We start from the raw sequence: 18,879 nt of genomic DNA, 5'->3' as shown, positions 1-18,879 counted from the left end.
TTCTCTATTCTGTGTGCCAGTTTTTGTACCAGTACTATGCTGTTTGGGTTACTATAGCCTTATGGTATAGTTTGAAGTCAGGTAATGTGACACCTCCAACTTTGTCCTTCTTGCTTTAGATATTTCTGGCTATTTTATCTTTTTTGGTTTCATATAAATTTTAGAACATTCTTTTCTTTTTCCTAATTCTATGAAGAACAACATTGGTAGTTTGATAAGAATAGTGTTGAATCTGGGATTGCTTTGGACATATGTTCATTTGAATAATATTGATTCTTCCAATCTATGACGATATAAGGTTTTTACATTTGTTTGTGTCATCTATTATTTCTGTTAGCAGTGTTTTGTAGTTCTCCCTACAGAGATCTTCTACCTCCTTGATGAGATCTCCTAGTTGTCCCCTTTTGGTGTGACTATTGTAAATGGGATTGTGCTCTTGATTTGACTCTTAGTTTGAATGTTATTGGTATGTAAAAATGCTACTGGTTTTTATACTGTATTTTATATCTTAAAACTGCTGAAGTGGTTTATCAGTTTTAGGAGCATTTGGCAGAGTGCTTAGGGTTTTCTAGTTATAGCTTCACATTGTCCATGAAGAGAAATGGTTTTATTTATTTTTTCCTATTTGAACGCCTTTTACTTCTTTCTCCTGCCTGTTTGTTCTGGATCAGACTTCCAACACTATATTAAACAGGAGTGGTGAAAGTGGTCATCCTTTTCTTGTACCAGTTCTCAAGGAGAATGCTTCTAGTTTTTGCCCATTCTGTATGACATTGACTGTGGGTTTGTCATAAGTGGCTCTTATTATTTTGAGGTATATTCTTTCAATGCCTAGTTTCTTGAGTATTTTTATCATGAAGGAATATTGGATTTTATCAAAAGTTTTTTCCATACCTATTGTGATAAGCATATTGTTTTTATCTTTAATTCTGCTTATGTGGTGAATCACATTTGTCAATTTGTGTATGTTGAACCAACCTTGCATCCCAAGAATGAAGTTTATTTTATCATGATGAATTAACTTTTTGATATGCTGTTGTATTCAGTTTATTAGTATTTTTTGAGGATTTTTATATCTCTGTTGATCAAGAATATTGGCCTTTTTTGTGTGCTGCTATTGTTTTTGTTGATTTGTTTTGTATGTCAGGTTTTAGTATCAGGGTGATGCCAGCTTTGTAGAATAAGTTAGGGAGGAGTCTCTCCTTCTAGACTTTTTATTTATTTTGAACAGTTTTAGTAGAATTAGTGCCAGCTCTTCTTTGTGCATCTAGAATGATTTGGCTCTGAATACATCTAGTCCTGGGCTTTTTGGGGGGTTGGTAGGTTTTTTGGTACTGATTCAGTTTTAAAACTCAATACTTATCTGTTCAGGGTTTCAGTTTCTTCCTTACTGAATCTTGAGAAGTGTGTTTCTAAGAACATTTTCATTTCCTCTAGATTTTCTAATGTGTTAGCATAGAGGTGTTCATAATAGTCTCTGATTGTCTTTCATATTTCTGTAGGAAATACAAAGTTGTAACGTCAACTTTGTTGTTTCTGATAGTGCTCATTTGGATCTTCTCTCTTTTTTTCTTTGCTAATCTAGCACGCTGTCTATCAATTGTGTTTACCCTTTCAAAAAACAAACTTTTTGTTTCACTGATTATTTTGTGTGGATTATTGGATATGAACCTCTGAATGCCTGGAGATCTGTCTCAGGATGGAGCACAGAGGGTGCTGCTTTCCTAGTTGAAGAAAAGTGGGGTGACTCCAGCTGATGGTCCGGGAAAAAAGATGCTCCGGATCTATACTTGGGAGTGGAGTGCACCATGATCTCACAAGAACAGGCTGGGGCACCTAGCAATGATACATGCTAACCAGTTCCAGTACGTCAAGTAGGTCTTGGATGCAAGTCTTGCTGTCCAGAGAATCTACAGCTGCAGCAGATCTCCTTCTGCCCCAGTGACAGTGTAATTCCAGTGCTAATTGCTGAGACAGTTTGCATAGTTATGGCTATGGAGGTTCCTACTCTACTGCAGAGCAGGTGCTCCAATCTCTGGCTTGAGAGTAAATGCCTGCTTGGCCATGTTACTGGGTCACCAAAAATTGACTAACTTTGTGCCCAGATTAAAAATAGCAATGCTGCTGCTCTCAGTCCCAGGTCTGGAAAATGTCTGCAGATTTTTCCAGTGTCTTCTCACAAGCACTCTAAGCCTCTTCCCAAATTGTCTCCAGGGCCTGAAAGAAACAAAGTGCTCTCCATTGGTCTGGGTTGCTTGAATCCCCTGTGGAAAGATGAGTCACAGAGGAAGGCTTTCTTCCTGTCTCACATACTGGGGCTTCACTCACTTTTATCAGCTGGACACCACCACAAGGGCTGTTTTCCCACGTTCTCCTCCATGGAACCTGGGGTGTCCTTCATGATTCCAATGGATTCCCATTTTCCTTCTTGAATGAAAACTTGCAGAATTGATCTTTATGCCCTATCTTACTATTTCCAAGTGGCCTGGGCAGGCAGAAAACCTTTAATTTGCCATTTGGGGATAGAAAAAAATGTTTTCTTTTTTTAATGTGAAAATCACTTCATAGTGAGAAGCTAATGAAGCCGGGAAAGTATATGATGTGGTCTTTGAGAAAGAATAAAATGAAAATAAGTGAAGGAATTCTACTCAAGCAGGCATTGACATTCTGACATTGCATTGAGCAGAGTATTTATAGAATCAAGTCTGGCCTTCAGATCAGTCACTATATGGCTGTGAAGTATATTTCCACACAATTCATCAATATTTTGCTTTAGTTTTTCCTTATAAAGGGCAAACATCACCTTGTCTTACTTATGTTTATACTACTCATTCATTAAAAGAGATGTAGAAAGTACAAAATCAAGTACCAGAGATTCATAACCATGCTTTTTCATTTGCCATTAAGAACTTTTTCTCATTCTACGCATCCAGGAAGCATTATTCCACCTCATCTATATTTCATATGTTTTTAATCTTCCTTTACTTTTCTCAAAAGCCTTTCAGTAAGCTCCGAAGAATTCTACTGTGAAACAATATTCCTTTTATTTTCCTGGAAATGTATCACTTCTTTATAATTTCTATTGTATTGCTGGTCTTTATTATTTCCTATGGTAAAAACTTGAGTGATCAGTAGGAATTTCATGTAGCATACAAAATAAAATTTATAATTACAACAGAATATTTATCAAAGGAGCACATCAAATACCAACAGTAAGACAAACAGACTTCTTGTTAAAGGTTAATTATTAAAGTTTCATTTAAAATGCATATGGTGAAAAAAAAAGGTCAAGGAAGAGACTCAAAGACTTAGGAATTTAGTAGCAGTCACTAGAAAATGACTGTTGAGCAGGGAAAAGCCACGGTTCAGTACAACATGGGTTCCCAACTAGACCACCAATGAATAATTATCCTGGGTCCTTTTTCTTCCTACATTATAGTGATCTGCAATATCATCAGATAAATTCCCTACACATCCAATGGAGAAGCTGGTCTGCCTACACAATTCCTTAACTGGCATGGGATACTTTTCCCCAACTCTTATTTAAGGCAAAAATCTGTGAGAAAAGACACAAAGTCAAAGGAAACATTTAATTATTCTCATCAACATAGGTTTTGGTAGTCATAAATATATACAAATAATAAAGAGTCTCAAGATAGTCAAAGGGTACCATGAGCATAAAGAATGGCATATAAAATAATATATTTCAGTAAGAAAATTGGGAAATAGAAGTTTTGATCAACATGAGTAATATTTTTTACAATTATTATCACAGATGGCAAAGCAAAAGGATAATCAGAAAACATGACAATCATTGCAACTTTTTACAAATATAGAGTAAGTGATAGAAAAGAAATCTTGGGCTGGGCGCGGTGGCTCAAGCCTGTAATCCCAGCACTTTGGGAGGCCGAGGCGGGTGGATCACGAGGTCAAGAGATCGAGACCATCCTGGTCAACATGGTGAAACCCCGTCTCTACTAAAAATACAAAAAATTGGGGAGAAATGCCAAATGTGGGTGAAGGGGAGAAAGCAAACAAAACACACTGCCATGTATGTACCTATGCAACTGTATTGCATGCTCTGCACATGTACCCCAAAACCTAAAATGCAATAAAAAATAAAAAATAAATAAAAATATTAGCTGGGCATGGTGGCATGTGCCTGTAATCCCAGCTACTCAGGAGGCTGAGGCAGGAGAATTGCCTGAACCCAGGAGGTGGAGGTTGCGGTGAGCCGAGATCACACCATTGCACTCCAGCCTGGGTAACAAGAGCGAAACTCCGTCTCAAAAAAAAAAAAAAAAAGAAAAGAAAAGAAAAGAAATCTTGACTAAAATCAAAAAGTGAGAGATGGGATGGGAAAAAATTGAAAGAAAAGTTGAATGTGCATAATTTCTTATTTTCTTAGTAGAGATTCATTATGGATTGTGTTAATTTGACAAATCAGTAAAGCATATATCAAATAAGTACATTATTTGACATTTAATAGGCAATTAAAAGAAAAACAGAAAATTCATAGTGGTTTCCTTTGGATAGGGAATGAATATAAGAGAGGGAAGATGTCAACCAGATTTGATATTTTATTTAATTTACTAAATAGAGTAACTTAACAAAAAAAAAAAGAATTGATTTTATAATAAAAAGTTTATTACAAAACACGTTGAAGTAAATATCTCTGAAATATCACAAGCAGTTCGAAAATAAGTTTAGTTTTGCTTAAGTATTTCAGAAGTCATCACCTCAGAAATATAAAAAATACTTTAAGATTGTCAAAGTGTTGAATGACAGTGTTGAATGAACGAAAGCATTGAAGACCAAACAGCCAAAACCACTAGTAACATACTGAAAATCTAGATGTAGTCATATGTTCTATAAATATTCTCTTTTTTATTGGTAATATGATCTGGGTCAAGTGGAGAGGAAGACTACTTAGTAAAACCAGAAACTATGATCTTCAGCCAAAGATCTTCTGAATAAGCCCAGGAATAGCCAAAGCTCTACACCCTATTAGCTTATTCTGAGATGCCAGCTATGGTCTCTCCCTTTAGCCAGAGTGATTGAGTAGAATGTAAGATACCCTACACCTCTCTACTTACCTACTGAATGTCAGTGCAGAGAAAAGAAACCAGGCCTCATCAAAAAGTCAATGGTACAGTAGTTTCAATTGTGAAAAAAACCTTCCTGCTCACCAATGTTAAATATATGAATGCTCCTGCCCTTATGAGAGCTGGCTTTTTTTTTTTTTTTTTTTTTTTTTTTAAGAAAAAGAAGAATTTAAAGTGAGGCAGCCTCGGGTTTTCATTCCAATTTTCTCTTGTGAACTGAGATATCTTAATTAAGGAAACTGTACAAGTTAACACTGTTCTTAGCTTCAGTTTCCTCCTTGGTAAATTTAGATATCAATGGCAACGGCTCAGGATTATGCTATGAGTTGTAAATAAATATGCTCTCATCTAGGATCACCCATAATTCTTTGCATGGTTTAGAATGAGTACATTTTAAAAATTATTAATGTCTACATTTACGTTGTCATTCCTAATACAATTTAAGGTGTGGCAAGTAGTAGCAGTCTCTTTTTTGAGAAAATACTTAAAAATACTAAACACATATTTTAACTTATAGTTCCATTCATGTGAAATGGGGATTTATGAAAAATTAATCATCATCATAGGTCAAATTTTAGAGAATGACATTTAAAGCTCAAAAATGCACCAAGCATCCTTTGTTATCCAGGGTCTCTAAAATCAGTGAAAAAACGCCTATTAGGTAGCCAGAGATTCTGGTTTTTGTGTTTTACAGTTTTAACGGGTTGCTACTAGAGAATCAGATTGCCTCTTCCGCCAGAATGATGTAAAGGATGAAAGATGGTTAAATTCCACACCTCATTTTTTAGATATTAAAAATATTATAATTAAGAGGTCATTTTGTCAAGTATACAAATTAAAGAAGGTAGTTTTCTAAAGAAAAAGCCAGACTTTAGAAATGCCCTAGATGCATTAAATATGTGCTACCCAAACCAAAATGGAATAATTCTTATATCTTATATTCCTTTCATTATTATAATTCAGTTCCCCTTCTGACTGCATATATCAACCATTGCAAACATTCATTCCACTAATAATTTGGCTCCAGGAGAAAGACTACATTTGAGAGGAAAATGTGATTCTGCATTTCCTCCACACAAAACTGGGCTATTTTATAAACTTTAGCTTTTTTTTTTTTACATTTGTACTGAATGAAATAACATACACATTGACATCTAGTTTTTTAGATTGGTTTTCCCATGTATTACTTAAGGGATTTGTGGTAGCTATGTTGAAGGGCATGTACAATTAAATACATGTTTTTATTCCATGGTGTATTATAGTCACTGTACTCATAGAAGGTCACATATACCTAAGGCTCAGCTATAACTACATTATTGTTCCCCTCCACTTCTTTTTAACTCAGCATCCATTTAAGTCCCACTGTGTTCAATTCAATGAGAGTCTGATGAAGAACGTGTCCTCATTCATTTTTCTGAAGGTCTACAAGAGTTTAGGACATTGTTTTGCAAAGAGGAATAGTATCAGAATGATTTCTCTACTTCTCCATTCTCATATTATCCCACAGAGACTATTATTTTATTAGGTTCTCTTCCTGGAACTTCCTTCAGTATAGACTGTCTACCTAAATCAGAGTGTTTTAATTATTTACAATGATAAGTGTTTCTAAGTAGGATTAATGTACCAGCACTTAAAGTCAATTCCTGGCTCCCTGAGGAGTCTCACACGTTGCACTTAGCTTTTACAGGCTGTGCAAGTGTAGTTAACTATACTTGGCTCCTCAACTTTTTGCTCCTTTTTTCTTGTTTATATTAAGTAATGAGGATGTGAGCTTCACTTAATGTTGCTGAAATGCACTCTTTACTATTTGATAGACTTGTTGGAAAAGATTCCGAGGAGCACTCAATTGAGGTAATCTCCATACTGGGGGGAGAAAACAAACACATCATTCTGTACAATGAGCTCATAATTTTTCAATCTCAAATAACTTTTTGCATTCTGCATACTCTTTCCAAAATATACAAAGGCATTGTCTATTCAGTGTGACATGTGGAAGAGCTGTCTTAATTGCATTTCACACTTTCTTCACAGATTTTTTTTTTAGAAATGCTAAAATCTAAGGAATTTACCAAATGTCAAAAGAATAACACCTCCCTTCCTATTCCCAATGTTATACTTTCTTTAACTTTCAAACAAGTCCAAAAGCTTCATCACATCTTTCCATTCAAGCCAGAATAAGAACCTGGAAGAGCTTTAGTCACCCTGCTTCTACTCCTGTATTCACATTCCTGGCTGCCTGTATTGAACTCTTGCCCTCTCCGCTGTCCAGCCTAGATCTGATTCCAACAAATAAGCCTTTCTGTATCGGCACAATTTAACCCCACCACTCTCGTACTTCCCAAGTTCCTCTCCTCCACCCTCCTTACACAATTTCTGTTCCACTGTTCACTGCTTGAGGATTTTTTTGACTTGCTGTTAGTTGTATCTGTTTCCATGAGACAAAACTATGCCTGTTCATTTGTTTCTATTCACAGATCACAACACATGAAGTAGCTGGCGCGTCACTGAAAACCTATTGAAGTTGGTCAGAACACCTGGGTTTCACTCTTAATTCTGCCACTTACTGCCACTTCCTGATTATTAAAAATTTGGTAAATTATTTTATCTTTCTAAGCCAGTGTTTTTCCCTCTTTAAATAAGAGGTAATACCTTCTTCACATAATTGAAATCAAATGAGATGACATTAAACCCTTGCAATTTACCCTCAAATAAAGTAAATATCCATTGAATACTTAGTCATTCTCAACAAGCATCATGCATTCTGTCACATTGAGTATCTCTGTTCCTTTTAGCATAAGTAGTAATAATTTCATTATTAAAATTTAAGCATACTTGGTAAGAATTTACAATCCACTGTGTTAGACAAACACCATACCTACACATGTCTTTGAGCTACACCCTGTCTTCCTTGGGCTGAGAATCACTATGTTCTGGGACAATGCCATCAAGTTTCCCAGGAAGCCTTTTTTTCTGAGTCAAAGAAGATATCCTTAAAGATGATTGAATGAATCACAGATTATCTGTACTTGTGTTATAGTATTAAATACTTATTTGTTTCTGCTAGAATTAATTCATGTATACATTCATTGTATCATTTAGAGACTTATTTAACACTGAACTCTGTGTATGATTGCATTTTGGGCATTAAAAATGGAATAGACTATGGGCTCTGTCATAAGAAAACATATACTACAGAGCAATGGTCAGCAAACTTTTGCTGAATAGGCCAAATAGCAAATGTTTTAGACTGGTGGACCACACTGTCCCTGTGGCAACTACTCAGCTCTGCCATAGTAGCGTGAAAGCAATCATTAACACATGCATAGCCTCAGCCACTATCAACACCCCTCCTTTTTGTTGTATACTTCTTAATCTATAGATCAAATTGGAGATGACTAACATCTTGACAATACTGAGCTTTCCTATTTATGAACATAAAACATGCCTTCATTTAATTAGATTTTGTATTTCTTTTTTTTTTTTTTGAGACGGAGTTTTGCTCTTGTTACCCAGGCTGGAGTGCAATGGCGCGATCTCGGCTCACCACAACCTCCGCCTCCTGGGTTCAGGCAATTCTCCTGCCTCAGTCTCCCGAGTAGCTGGGATTACAGGCACGCGCCACCATGCCCAGCTAATTTTTTGTATTTTTAGTAGAGACGGGGTTTCACCATGTTGACCAGGATGGTCTCGATCTCTTGACCTCGTGATCCACCCACCTCGGCCTCCCAAAGTGCTGGGATTACAGGCTTGAGCCACCGCGCCCGGCCTGTATTTCTTTTAACAGTTTCACAGTTTTCCTGAATAGATCTCTATATCAATATTCTGTTATTAGATATAGAATTCAATATTCTGTTAGATATAGAATATTCTGTTAGATTTATACCAATTTCACTCTTTGGGGCGCTAATGCAAATAGTCTTGCAAAGAAAGAAAGTTTTATGTCTTCTTTCCCAATCAGTATAACTATATTTTATTTCTTGTTTTATTGCATTAGCTCAGACTTCCAGTACAATGTTTAGAAGAAATGGTGAGGGGAACATCCTTGCCTTATTCCTCATCTTAGTGGGAAAGACTCTAGTTCACACCATGAGGTATGATATTAGCTGTAGGTTTTCTGCAGATATTCTTTAAAGTTAAGGAAGTTCTCCTCTATTCCAGTTTTTGGAGTTTGTATAATATTTATTTTTAACATTTGTTAAGATATGTTGTAAAGCCTTGTTTAAAATATGTTTTAAAGGAAATGTGGTCTATCTTGCTGAATGTGCATATGAGCTTGAGAAGAATACCTATTCTGATGCTACTGGGTGAAGTGGTCTGTAGATGTCAGTTATACCCAGGTGATTGACAGTGCAATCTAGTACCTGCACAATTTCATCAGTTTACACCTAGTGTATTTTGATACTTTCTTGTTAGGCACATGCACATTAAGAATTACTATGTCTTCTTCCCCTGTTTTTTTATGTAATGCCCCTGTTTAACCCTGATAATTTTTTTCTTTGAAATCTGCTCTGAAATTAATATAGTTACTTCTGCTTTCTTTCAATTGTTGTTGGCATGGTATATCTTTCTCTATCCATTTAATTTTAATCAACCTATGTCTATATTTACAGTGGGTTTCTTGGGCTGGACACAATGATTCACCTCTGTAATTCAAGTACTTTGGGAGGTCAAGGTAGAAGGATCACTTGACCCCAGGAGTTTGAGATCAGCCTGGGCAACAAAGTGGGGCCTCACCTCTACAAAAACAAAATGTTATAGTGTGCATCTGTGATCCCAGCTACATGAGAGGCTGAGGTGAGAGGAATGCATGAGCCCAGGAAGTTGAAGCTGCAGTGAGCTGTGATTGAGCCACTGCACTCCAGGCTGGGTAACAGAGCAAGAGCCTGTCTCTAACTAACTAGCTAACTAAATAAATATAGATTTCTTGTAGACAACATACAGTTGAGACTTGGAGTTTTGTTTGTTTTTTATTTTTTTACTGGGGCATTTATTTCAGTCATTGATGTTCAATGTGATTATTGATATAGTTGGATTAATACCTATCACAGTTGTTGCTGTCTCCTATTCAATGCTCTTATTTTTCTCCTTGTGCTTCGACTCTTTTGAAAATTTTCACGGTCTTCATTGAGAGTTGTATATAATTCAGTTTCCTCATTTTTTATCCATTGGTTATATTTATTTATGTTATTTTTTTCTAGTAGTTTTCCTAAAGCTCACAATACACATTTACAACTAATCCAAGTCCACCTTCAAATAATATTTTTGAATATTGCTTATAAGTTGTGAGTACCTTAAAATAACAAAATCATAATTTCTTTCTCCTGTGCCTTATATCATTTCTGTCATTCATTTAACTTAAATATAAGCACGCATGGTTGATATTATTTTGAACTATTATCTGTTACATAGTTAGTCAAGAATGCAACAAATGAAAGTTTTTGCTTTACCTTCACTTACTACTTCTCCAATATTCTTTCTTTATATTAGTCTAAATTTCTGAGCTATAGTTTTTCTTGTCTCTAAATACCTTTTTTTATTAGTTTTTATAAGGCAGATGTACTGGCAGACAATTCATTTAATTTTTGAAGACCTGTATTTCTCTTTAAATTTTGAAGAATAATTTCACAATATGCAGAAGTATAGGTTGGTAATTTTTTAACTCAACACTTTAAATATTTCACTGTTGTCTATTCTTGTTTGCATGGTTTCAGAGAAGTAGGATATAATCCTTACCTTTACTCCTCTATAATAGGAGACGTTTTATTTATTTCTTCTGGCTTCTTTCAGGATATTTTTCTTCATTTATTTCATTTTTATTTTTTATTTTTTTTGTAGTTCAAGAATTATGTGCCTAGGTGTAGTTTTTGGCATTTATTTCACTTGATGTTCTTTGAGCTTCATGTACCTATGGATTCACGTCTGACTTAAATTTGGAAAACTTCTCATTCACTACTATTTTACATATTTTTTCTATTCCTTTCTCTCTTTTTTTCCATCTGATATTCCCATTACATATAAATCGCACATTTTGAGGTTGTCCCTCAGTTCTCGAATATTCTCTTTTGATTTTACTTGTCTTTGTTCCTTTTGCGTTTTAGTTTTGCAGTTTTCTCTTGATATAGCCTCGAGATCAGAGATTACTTCTTTAATGACATCCACTCTGCTAATATGCCCATCAAAGGCATCCTTCATTTGTGATACAGTTTTTTAGTCCTGTTTTTTTCTTAGAACGTTTATCTCTCTGCTTACATTGATCATCTGTTCTTGCATGCCCTCTACTGTATCTATGAGGGTCCTTGGCATAACACTCATAGTTGTTTTAAATTCCCAGTCTTTTAATTCCAACGTTTCTGCTATGTCTGGCTCTGATGCTTTCCCTGTTCATTCATATTATGTTTTCTGATGTTTCGTATGCCTTGTAATTTTTCTCAATGGCTTAATCGGAGGTACTGGCCATGAATAACTACGGTAAACATGTTTTTAAAACACAGTAGTTAAAGGTGGGGTGGGGAGAAGTGTTCTATAGTCATATTATTAGGTCTCAGTCTTTTTGTGAGTTTATGCCTCTGGAATGTGAACTTTATAAGGTTTTCTCAGTTTTTTTTTTCTCTTCTTTGAAGTAAGACAGGATGGCTAAAGTTGGCTGAAGTTAGACATTTCCCTTCCCTCAAGCCTGATGAAGATGAATTATCTGTAGGCTTGAAGCTGGTAGTTGATGCTGGTCATTATCTGGGAATTCAACTAAGACTGTAAGCAGAATGCCTACAGGTTGCCTTTCCTTGTGGCTTGACTCTCTCACAGCATAGTGGCTGTATTCTAAGAGGAAGTATCTCCAAAATATTTCCAGTTGTGAAGAAACAAAATATTTGAGGCTTTTAATGACTAGATACAGAAGTAGTAGAGTGTCACTTCTACTGTATCTTCTTATTAGTTAAAGCAGTCACAAAGCCTATACATATCTTCACATTAGAGTTGGGGGACATAAGTGAAATTCTAAGGGTCAAGGAAAAGAATGTTAGCAAAATCTCATCAGCTCTTAAGAAGACAGTGGGCAAGAACATAAATGAAAATAAAGACAGGTTATTGGAAGCTGGAGAAAGGGGAAATTGCTATCAGATAGCAACAAAGTTTGACAACATCGGCCAGGCATGGTGGCTCATGCTTGTGATCCCATCACTTTGGGAGGCTGAGGCAGGTCGATCTTTTGAGATCAGGAGTTTGAGACCAGCCTGACCAACATGGTGAAACCATGTCTCTACAAAAATACAAAAATTAACCAGGCATGGTGGCTCGTACCTGTAGTCCTTGTTACTTGGGAGGCTGAGGCAGAAGAATCACTTGCACCCAGGAGGTGGAGGCTGCAGTGAGCTGAGATCACACCACTCCACTCCAGCCTGGGTGAGAGTGAGACTCAATCTCCCAAAAAAATAAAGTTAGTTGCAACGCATTGGAACTACAAAATTTACTTAATAAACAAAATAATTTAGCTAAAGATATTTCCAAGCAGTGTTGAAAGTGTCATCTGGCTTCTTCTTACTGTCTGTAGTAAAATGAAAATTAAAAAGTTAATCTAAAAGAATAATTGTTAAATATATAAATTATCCAGAGCTTCCTATGTTTAAAATATCTAAATCCTGCCTATCCAGATGGCAAGCAATGCTAAAAATATGAAAATGGTTTCCAGGAAAGGATCAAATCCAGGACATTGTCAGGAAAACACTGTCTAAAGATGAAGGGTATCACTGTGAAAACCTTTATCAAGAATTTAGAAATATCCAATGTATCAAAAATGTAAAAAAAAATAGCATCTCTAAAAATCATAGAGGCAGACCTCATAGACTCATTTCATTAAATAATGAAACTTCCAAGAATTTTAGATGTGTTTTTCTATAGTAGCCACATAGAAAGTTCAAAATAAAGTTTATTGTGACAAAATTTGTTATCAATGTTGCTTTTTAAAAATATAGTACCCCCTTAAAAAGATTTCTAAGAGACTCATCTTTTTAAACTGGTTCTTTGCTCTATCCTCTACTTATTTTTTTTTTTTTTTTCTCTTCTTACACGCGGGCTTTATTGCATTTGGTCCACAGTGGGGTTTCACATTATCTCACGGAGCAGGGGCCCCGGGAGCAGTAGAGCCGGTCAGGTCCAGAGGGGGAGGAGGAGGGCTGGGGTTCCTGAAAACCTACTGAGGGGCCAGGCACAGGGGCTCACGCCTGTAATCCTAGCACTTGGGGAGGCCGAGGCGAGGGGGGTGCGTGGATCACCTGAGGCCAGGAGTTCGAGACCAGCCTGGCCACCATGGTGAAACCCTGTCTCTACCAAAAATACAAAAAGTAGCCAGCGTGCTGGAGCACCTGCCGTCCCAGCTACGTGGGAGGCCGAGGTGCTGTGAGTGAAGGTTGCCCCACGGCACTCCAGCCCGTGCAACAGGCCACGGGGAGGGTGGGGTACCGTGGAGACGGGGTCAGGCTTGGCCCCGACAACTCAGAATTCCACTTCCTTGTGCAGGCCTCAGTTTCCCCACCAGGCCCCCGGGGAAGGTCTGAGGGTCGGAGGGACATCCAGCCACTTGGGAGCCTGAGACATTCAGCATCATGGCCAGGCTCCCTTTCCAGGGGACTCATTGCCCGGCACCCTCCCCACTGTCCCTGCCCCATTCCTTGGCCGCGGTGGGGGGGGGGGAAGGGGAGTATTTTTCTTTTGTTACTACTTCCTGAAACTTTTGCGGGTACAGAAACCACAAACTGATCGGGTGACGAAAGTGAGAAGAGACGAGGCAACCGGAAATCTTCGGGGATCGGTTCCCTCCAAGCCCAGGCCTCTTCTCCCCAGCACGGCTCGGCCCACAGCCTGGACGTGCCAGCAGGGACCCTGACCCTACAGGTATCAGGATACAGCCTTGACCCCTTCCCCTCCCAGCCCGGTGGCTCAGTCCTGGGAAGGACCAAGGGGGAGAAAGCCCTGCTGCCTGATCCCAGCAACCACTCACAGACCCTCAGCTGCATGGCAGCACTGAACAGGTTAATAAAAAAAGATGAAAACACAGGGCCGGGCGCGGTGGCTCAATCCTGTAATCCCAGCGCTTTGGGAGGCCGAGGCGGGTGGATCACGAGGTCAGGAGATCGAGACCATCCTGGTCAACATGGTGAAACCCCATCTCTACTAAAAATACAAAAAACTAGCTGGGCACGGAGTGTGCACCTGTAATCCCAGCTACTCGGGAGGCTGAGGCAGGAGAATCGCTTGAACCCAGGAGGTGGAGGTTGCGGTGAGCCGAGATCGCGCCATTGCACTCCAGCCTGGGTAACAAGAGAGAAACTCCGTCTCAAAAAAAAAAAAAAAAAAATGGTGAAAACAGAAAAACCCAGACGGGGAGATGGGGAGACGACGTGGGGAGAGAGTGTGCTGGGAGCCTCAGTAGCCCGCCTCCTCCTGGTGGTAAGGGGGATATTCAGGGACCTCCTCCGGGCCCGGGCAGTCGCCAGCATCCGAGGGAGCCCCGTCGGCCACTGTGCCCTGTGGGCAGTACTTGGGGTCGTATATCTGCCGGCCCAGGCCGAAGACCTGGCCGCTCTGGTTGGCGCCCTGGGTGTAGCCCATCTGCAGGGACATGGAGGAGTTATCACACTTGTCGGTTCCCAGTTTGGTGTCATAGATATGCCGCCGCGTCCCGGGAGCCGTCATGCCCACCTGGCTGGCACACTTGTTGGTGCCCATCTGGAGGCTGATGGTCGAGTGGTCCATGGGGGGCAGGATATGGTTCTTGGGGTCGTAGAGATGCCTCCTCGTGCCATATGCGGTCATGCCCGACTGGCTGGCACATTTGTTGGTGCCCATCTGCAGCCCGATGACGCACTGGCCGGCCTTCATGGTGGCGTCGTCGAAGTTCCGCTCCTGCTTCTCCGAGTACTTGACGCCGATGTCCACCCCGCTCTGCAGCCCCTAGGTCTTGGCCTTTCCCGCCAGGGCGAGCAGAGACATCTGCACCTGCGTCATGTTCCCGCTCTCAAACAGGTCATTGGCCTCGAACAGGTCCACGGCGTTGATGCCGTAGCTGACCATGGCCTTGATGAAGTTGGAGAGGTTTTCTAGCTGATGCCAGTTCTGCATGGAGCGGTTGATCTTGGGGACTGAGCCCGGCTGGAGCTTGTTCATGAGTGTGCATAAGATAATCCCGTCCTTCAGGCCCTTCTGGAAGTCGGGGCCGACGGAGAGCCCGGTGAGTCCCTCGATCCAGCTTCGGAGCTCTGCCTCCTTCTGCGGGTCATACTTGGACAGGAGCCGGTTCTTGACCTCGGCCGACAGCCCGTACGAGGGGCCCTTGTTGAACTGCGTGGAGCTCATGGCTGGCGGGACGGGGCCGGACGGGACGGGACGGGACGGAGCGCGGGGCGCGCGGGGTGGGACCCTCGTGGCTCCTCTACTTATTTTTTAATTTAAACTTTTTTTACTTTTTTTTTCAATTTTTATTTTAGATACAGAGGGTACATGTGCAGAATTGTTACACAGGTATATTGCAGAATTCTGAGGCTTGCAATACAACTGATCCCATCACCCAGGTAATGAGCACAGTACCCAATAGCTAGTTGTTCAGTCCTTGCCCTCTTCTCTCCCTCACCTCTCTTGTAGTCCCCAGTCCATTTCTGCCATGTTTTTGTCCATGAGTACTCAATGTTTAGCTCCCACTTACAAGTCAGAAAATGAGATACTGGCCTTCTTAGCCTGAGTTAACGTCATAGGATCGTCTCCAGCAATATCCATGTGACTGTAGGAGACTTGATTTTGCTTTTTTTATGGCTTGTGTAGTGTTCCAAGGTGTATATGTACCACACTTTCTTTATTCCATCCATCACTGATGGGCATCTGGGTTAATTCCATTAATTTGCTATTGTAAATATTGCTATGATGAACATACAAGTGTATGTAATTTTTGGTAGAATGATTTATTTTCTTTTCAATGTCAACCCCGTAATAGGATTGCTGAGGTAAAACAGTAGTTCCAAGTTCTTTGAGAAATCACCAGACTGCTCTCACAGTGGCTGAATTAATTTACATTTCCAACGGTGTACAATTGTTTCATTTTCTCCACAGCTTTGCCAGCATCTGTTGTTTTTTGACTTTTTAGTAATAGTCATCCTGACTGGTATGAATACAGTTCGTGAATCTTTTCTCCCATTCTTTAGGTTGTCTGTTTACTCTGTTGATACTTTCACTTGTGCAGAAACTCTTGTTTAATTGGGTCTTACTCATCAAATTTCATTTTTGTTACAATTGCTTTTGAGAACCTAAATTCTTTCCCAAGGCCAATGTCCAGAATGGTGTTTCCTAGGTTTTCTTCTAGGATTCTTATAAGTTAATGTTTTACATTTTAATATTTAATCTATCTTGAGCTATTCTTTGCATATGGTAAAAAGTAGGAGTCCAGTGGCATTATTTTGCAGATGACTAGCCAACTATCCCAGCACCATTTATCGAATAGAAAATCCTTTTCCCATGGCTTATTTCGGCAACTTTGTCAAAGATAAAATGGCTGTAGGTGTGCAGGTTTATTTCTGGAGTCTCTGTTTTCTTCCATTGGTCTATGTGTCTGGTTTTGTTTGTTTGTTTTTACCAGTACCATACTTATAGTATAGCTTGAAATTGGGTAATTTGATGCCTCTGGGTTTGTTCTTTTTGCTTAGGATTGCTTTGGTTATTTGGGCTCTTTTTTGTTTCATAGTAATTCTTAGACTTTTTTTTCTAATTCTGTGGGAAAAAATGACGTTGATAGTTTGATAGAAATTGCATTGAATCTGTAGACTTCTTTGGACACTGTAGCCATTTAATGATATTGATTCTTTCCATCCATGAGCACAGAATATTTTTCCATTTGCCTGTGAGGTATGATTTTTTTCAGGAGTTTCTTATAGTTTTAAGAAACTTACTAATAAATTGTATTTGTAGAAATACTGTTAGTTTCAATGCAGAGGGGCAGATACAATGCAAAACAGAAAACTGCCTTGGACTCTAAAATTACTATGGGCTGGAAATAGCCTGAAAAACTATTCAGTTACCAACACCAGCCACTTATTACGAAAAAGAAAGGATGACTTAAAACATGGAATCATGATATCAGATATTGGAGTTAAGCATCAAATAGTATAAATGCCAGGTAGTAGGCATAGTCTTAGTTAAGAGACTGAAAACATGTCCAAATGAATTTCAGAATTGCTTGAGAATAGTTATACCTGTGGGCTGTCTATTTACCCCCTTTTTGAAATGAATGGCTTTGTGCAGTTATCCTATGTCTGTCCAACTAATGTATGTTGGGTGTCTTGGAGGCTGAAACTTACCTCTTTAGTTCACAGGTCTTCCACAGGAATTGCAGTTGAAGAGCTGTACTTTATGAACCTAACCTGTGGTACCTCAATCACACCTGAACTAGATTAATGACATTTTAGTCTGTTTGGGATGCAATAAAAAAATACCATAAATTGAGGCTCTTATAAACAGGAATTTATTTCTCACTGTTCTAGAGTCTATAGTTTCCAAGATCAAGGCTCCAACAGATTCAGCATTTGGTGAAGGCCCACTTTCTGATTCACAGATGGTGCCTTCTCACTGTATCCTTATATGATAAAAGGACAAAGGGGTCTTTCTTGAGTCTCTTTTAAAGGGCACTAATCCCACTCATAAGAGCACTGTTCTTTTTTTTTTTTTTTTGAGATAGAGTCTTGCTCTGTCACCCAGGCTAGAGTGCAGTGGCACAATCTTTGGGAGCTCCATTCTTGTAACTCTCTGTAGAGAGATACAGAAATAAAAAGAAGAGGTCCAAAGACTAATCCCAGAGACATTTCCAACATGTAGGGATCCAACAGGTGCAGGGAAATTAGCAAAGGAAATTTTAGGCAGTGGCTATCCAGAAAGAAAAAAACAGATACAAGTGATCTGCTAGAAGCTAAGAGAAGAAAGTGTTTCAAAGAGGAGGACTAATCAATAGTGTCAAATGCTGCTGATGGATCAAGAGGGATGAGAACTGAGAATGTGAAGTTCACTAGTTGCCTTGATAAGAGTGGTTTGAGGAAATCTAATTTAAGCCAGTTTAACAAGCCAGAGAGGAGAGAAATTAGAAGCAGTGTGTATAAAGCACTCTTTAAAGGATTTTGTTAAATGAGACAGTAATTTGAATGCAACTAGACCCTCCTCAGAAAGGTGCTGATCTAAGAATAAAAGTATATTATTCCAACCTCTCAAGGAAATCTACAAGCTCCAAACACGATGGTGAAAGAAAGTACTACCAAATATATGTGTATTCCATATTGAAAAGCTGAGTGGCCAGAACCGACAAGAAAAGGAAACCTAGCAAAAGCATCAGAAGATCCATATAACTTCCAAAATGATGTACCAGCAGTCCTGGCTGCCACACCGATTCACATCTTCACATAATCTCCGCAATAAACATAAACAGAGCCAAAGAATCTCAGCAATCATATGATACTGTGCTATCATATTGTGTCAGACAACTGTTATATTGCTTCTTATAATCACAAAATTAAACCATAAGTGAGGAAGATGATTTTTGGATTCCAAGAAAAAATATGTTCCTGCTTCTATGTCTACTAAAGTCATTATATAAATGATAGATTACTGTCAAACATTTTGAATGCTTAGAAACAAGGACAAATTAATTTGTGTAATTATTACTACCTTATGAGATGGAAAAGGCAGACATGGGAAGTTAAGAATACATATATCAGAGCGTAATGTTTTGCCATTATGGAAACAAAGATTA

General features: G+C 38.8%; 1 protein-coding gene and 1 pseudogene across 2 annotated transcripts; both read right to left on the bottom strand.

Moving 5' to 3' along the window:
• Nucleotides 1-13,800: 13,800 nt before the first annotated feature.
• Nucleotides 13,801-15,487, bottom strand: LOC100395561 (calponin-2). The gene has a single exon (XM_002746753.6). The coding sequence runs from the start codon at nucleotides 14,976-14,978 to the stop codon at nucleotides 14,523-14,525; it is 456 nt and encodes a 151-aa protein (XP_002746799.4). The 5' UTR covers nucleotides 14,979-15,487; the 3' UTR covers nucleotides 13,801-14,522.
• LOC144579450 (calponin-2 pseudogene) lies at nucleotides 13,801-15,487 on the bottom strand (annotated as a pseudogene). Its single transcript, XR_013526996.1, has one exon. The product of XR_013526996.1 is annotated as a calponin-2 pseudogene (transcript).
• Nucleotides 15,488-18,879: the final 3,392 nt, after the last annotated feature.

The sequence above is a fragment of the Callithrix jacchus genome, chromosome 15 (genome assembly GCF_049354715.1).
Source record: "Callithrix jacchus isolate 240 chromosome 15, calJac240_pri, whole genome shotgun sequence".
In the NCBI taxonomy this organism is placed as follows: Eukaryota; Metazoa; Chordata; class Mammalia; order Primates; family Cebidae; genus Callithrix; species Callithrix jacchus.
The sequence above is the reverse complement of the archived record's forward strand: the minus strand, read 5'-3'. Positions and strand labels throughout refer to the sequence as shown.

Bases quoted from the DNA above. Each gene is read 5' to 3' on its own strand.
- LOC100395561 (XM_002746753.6), bottom strand. From the start codon at position 14,978: ATGAAGGCCGGCCAGTGCGTCATCGGGCTGCAGATGGGCACCAACAAA.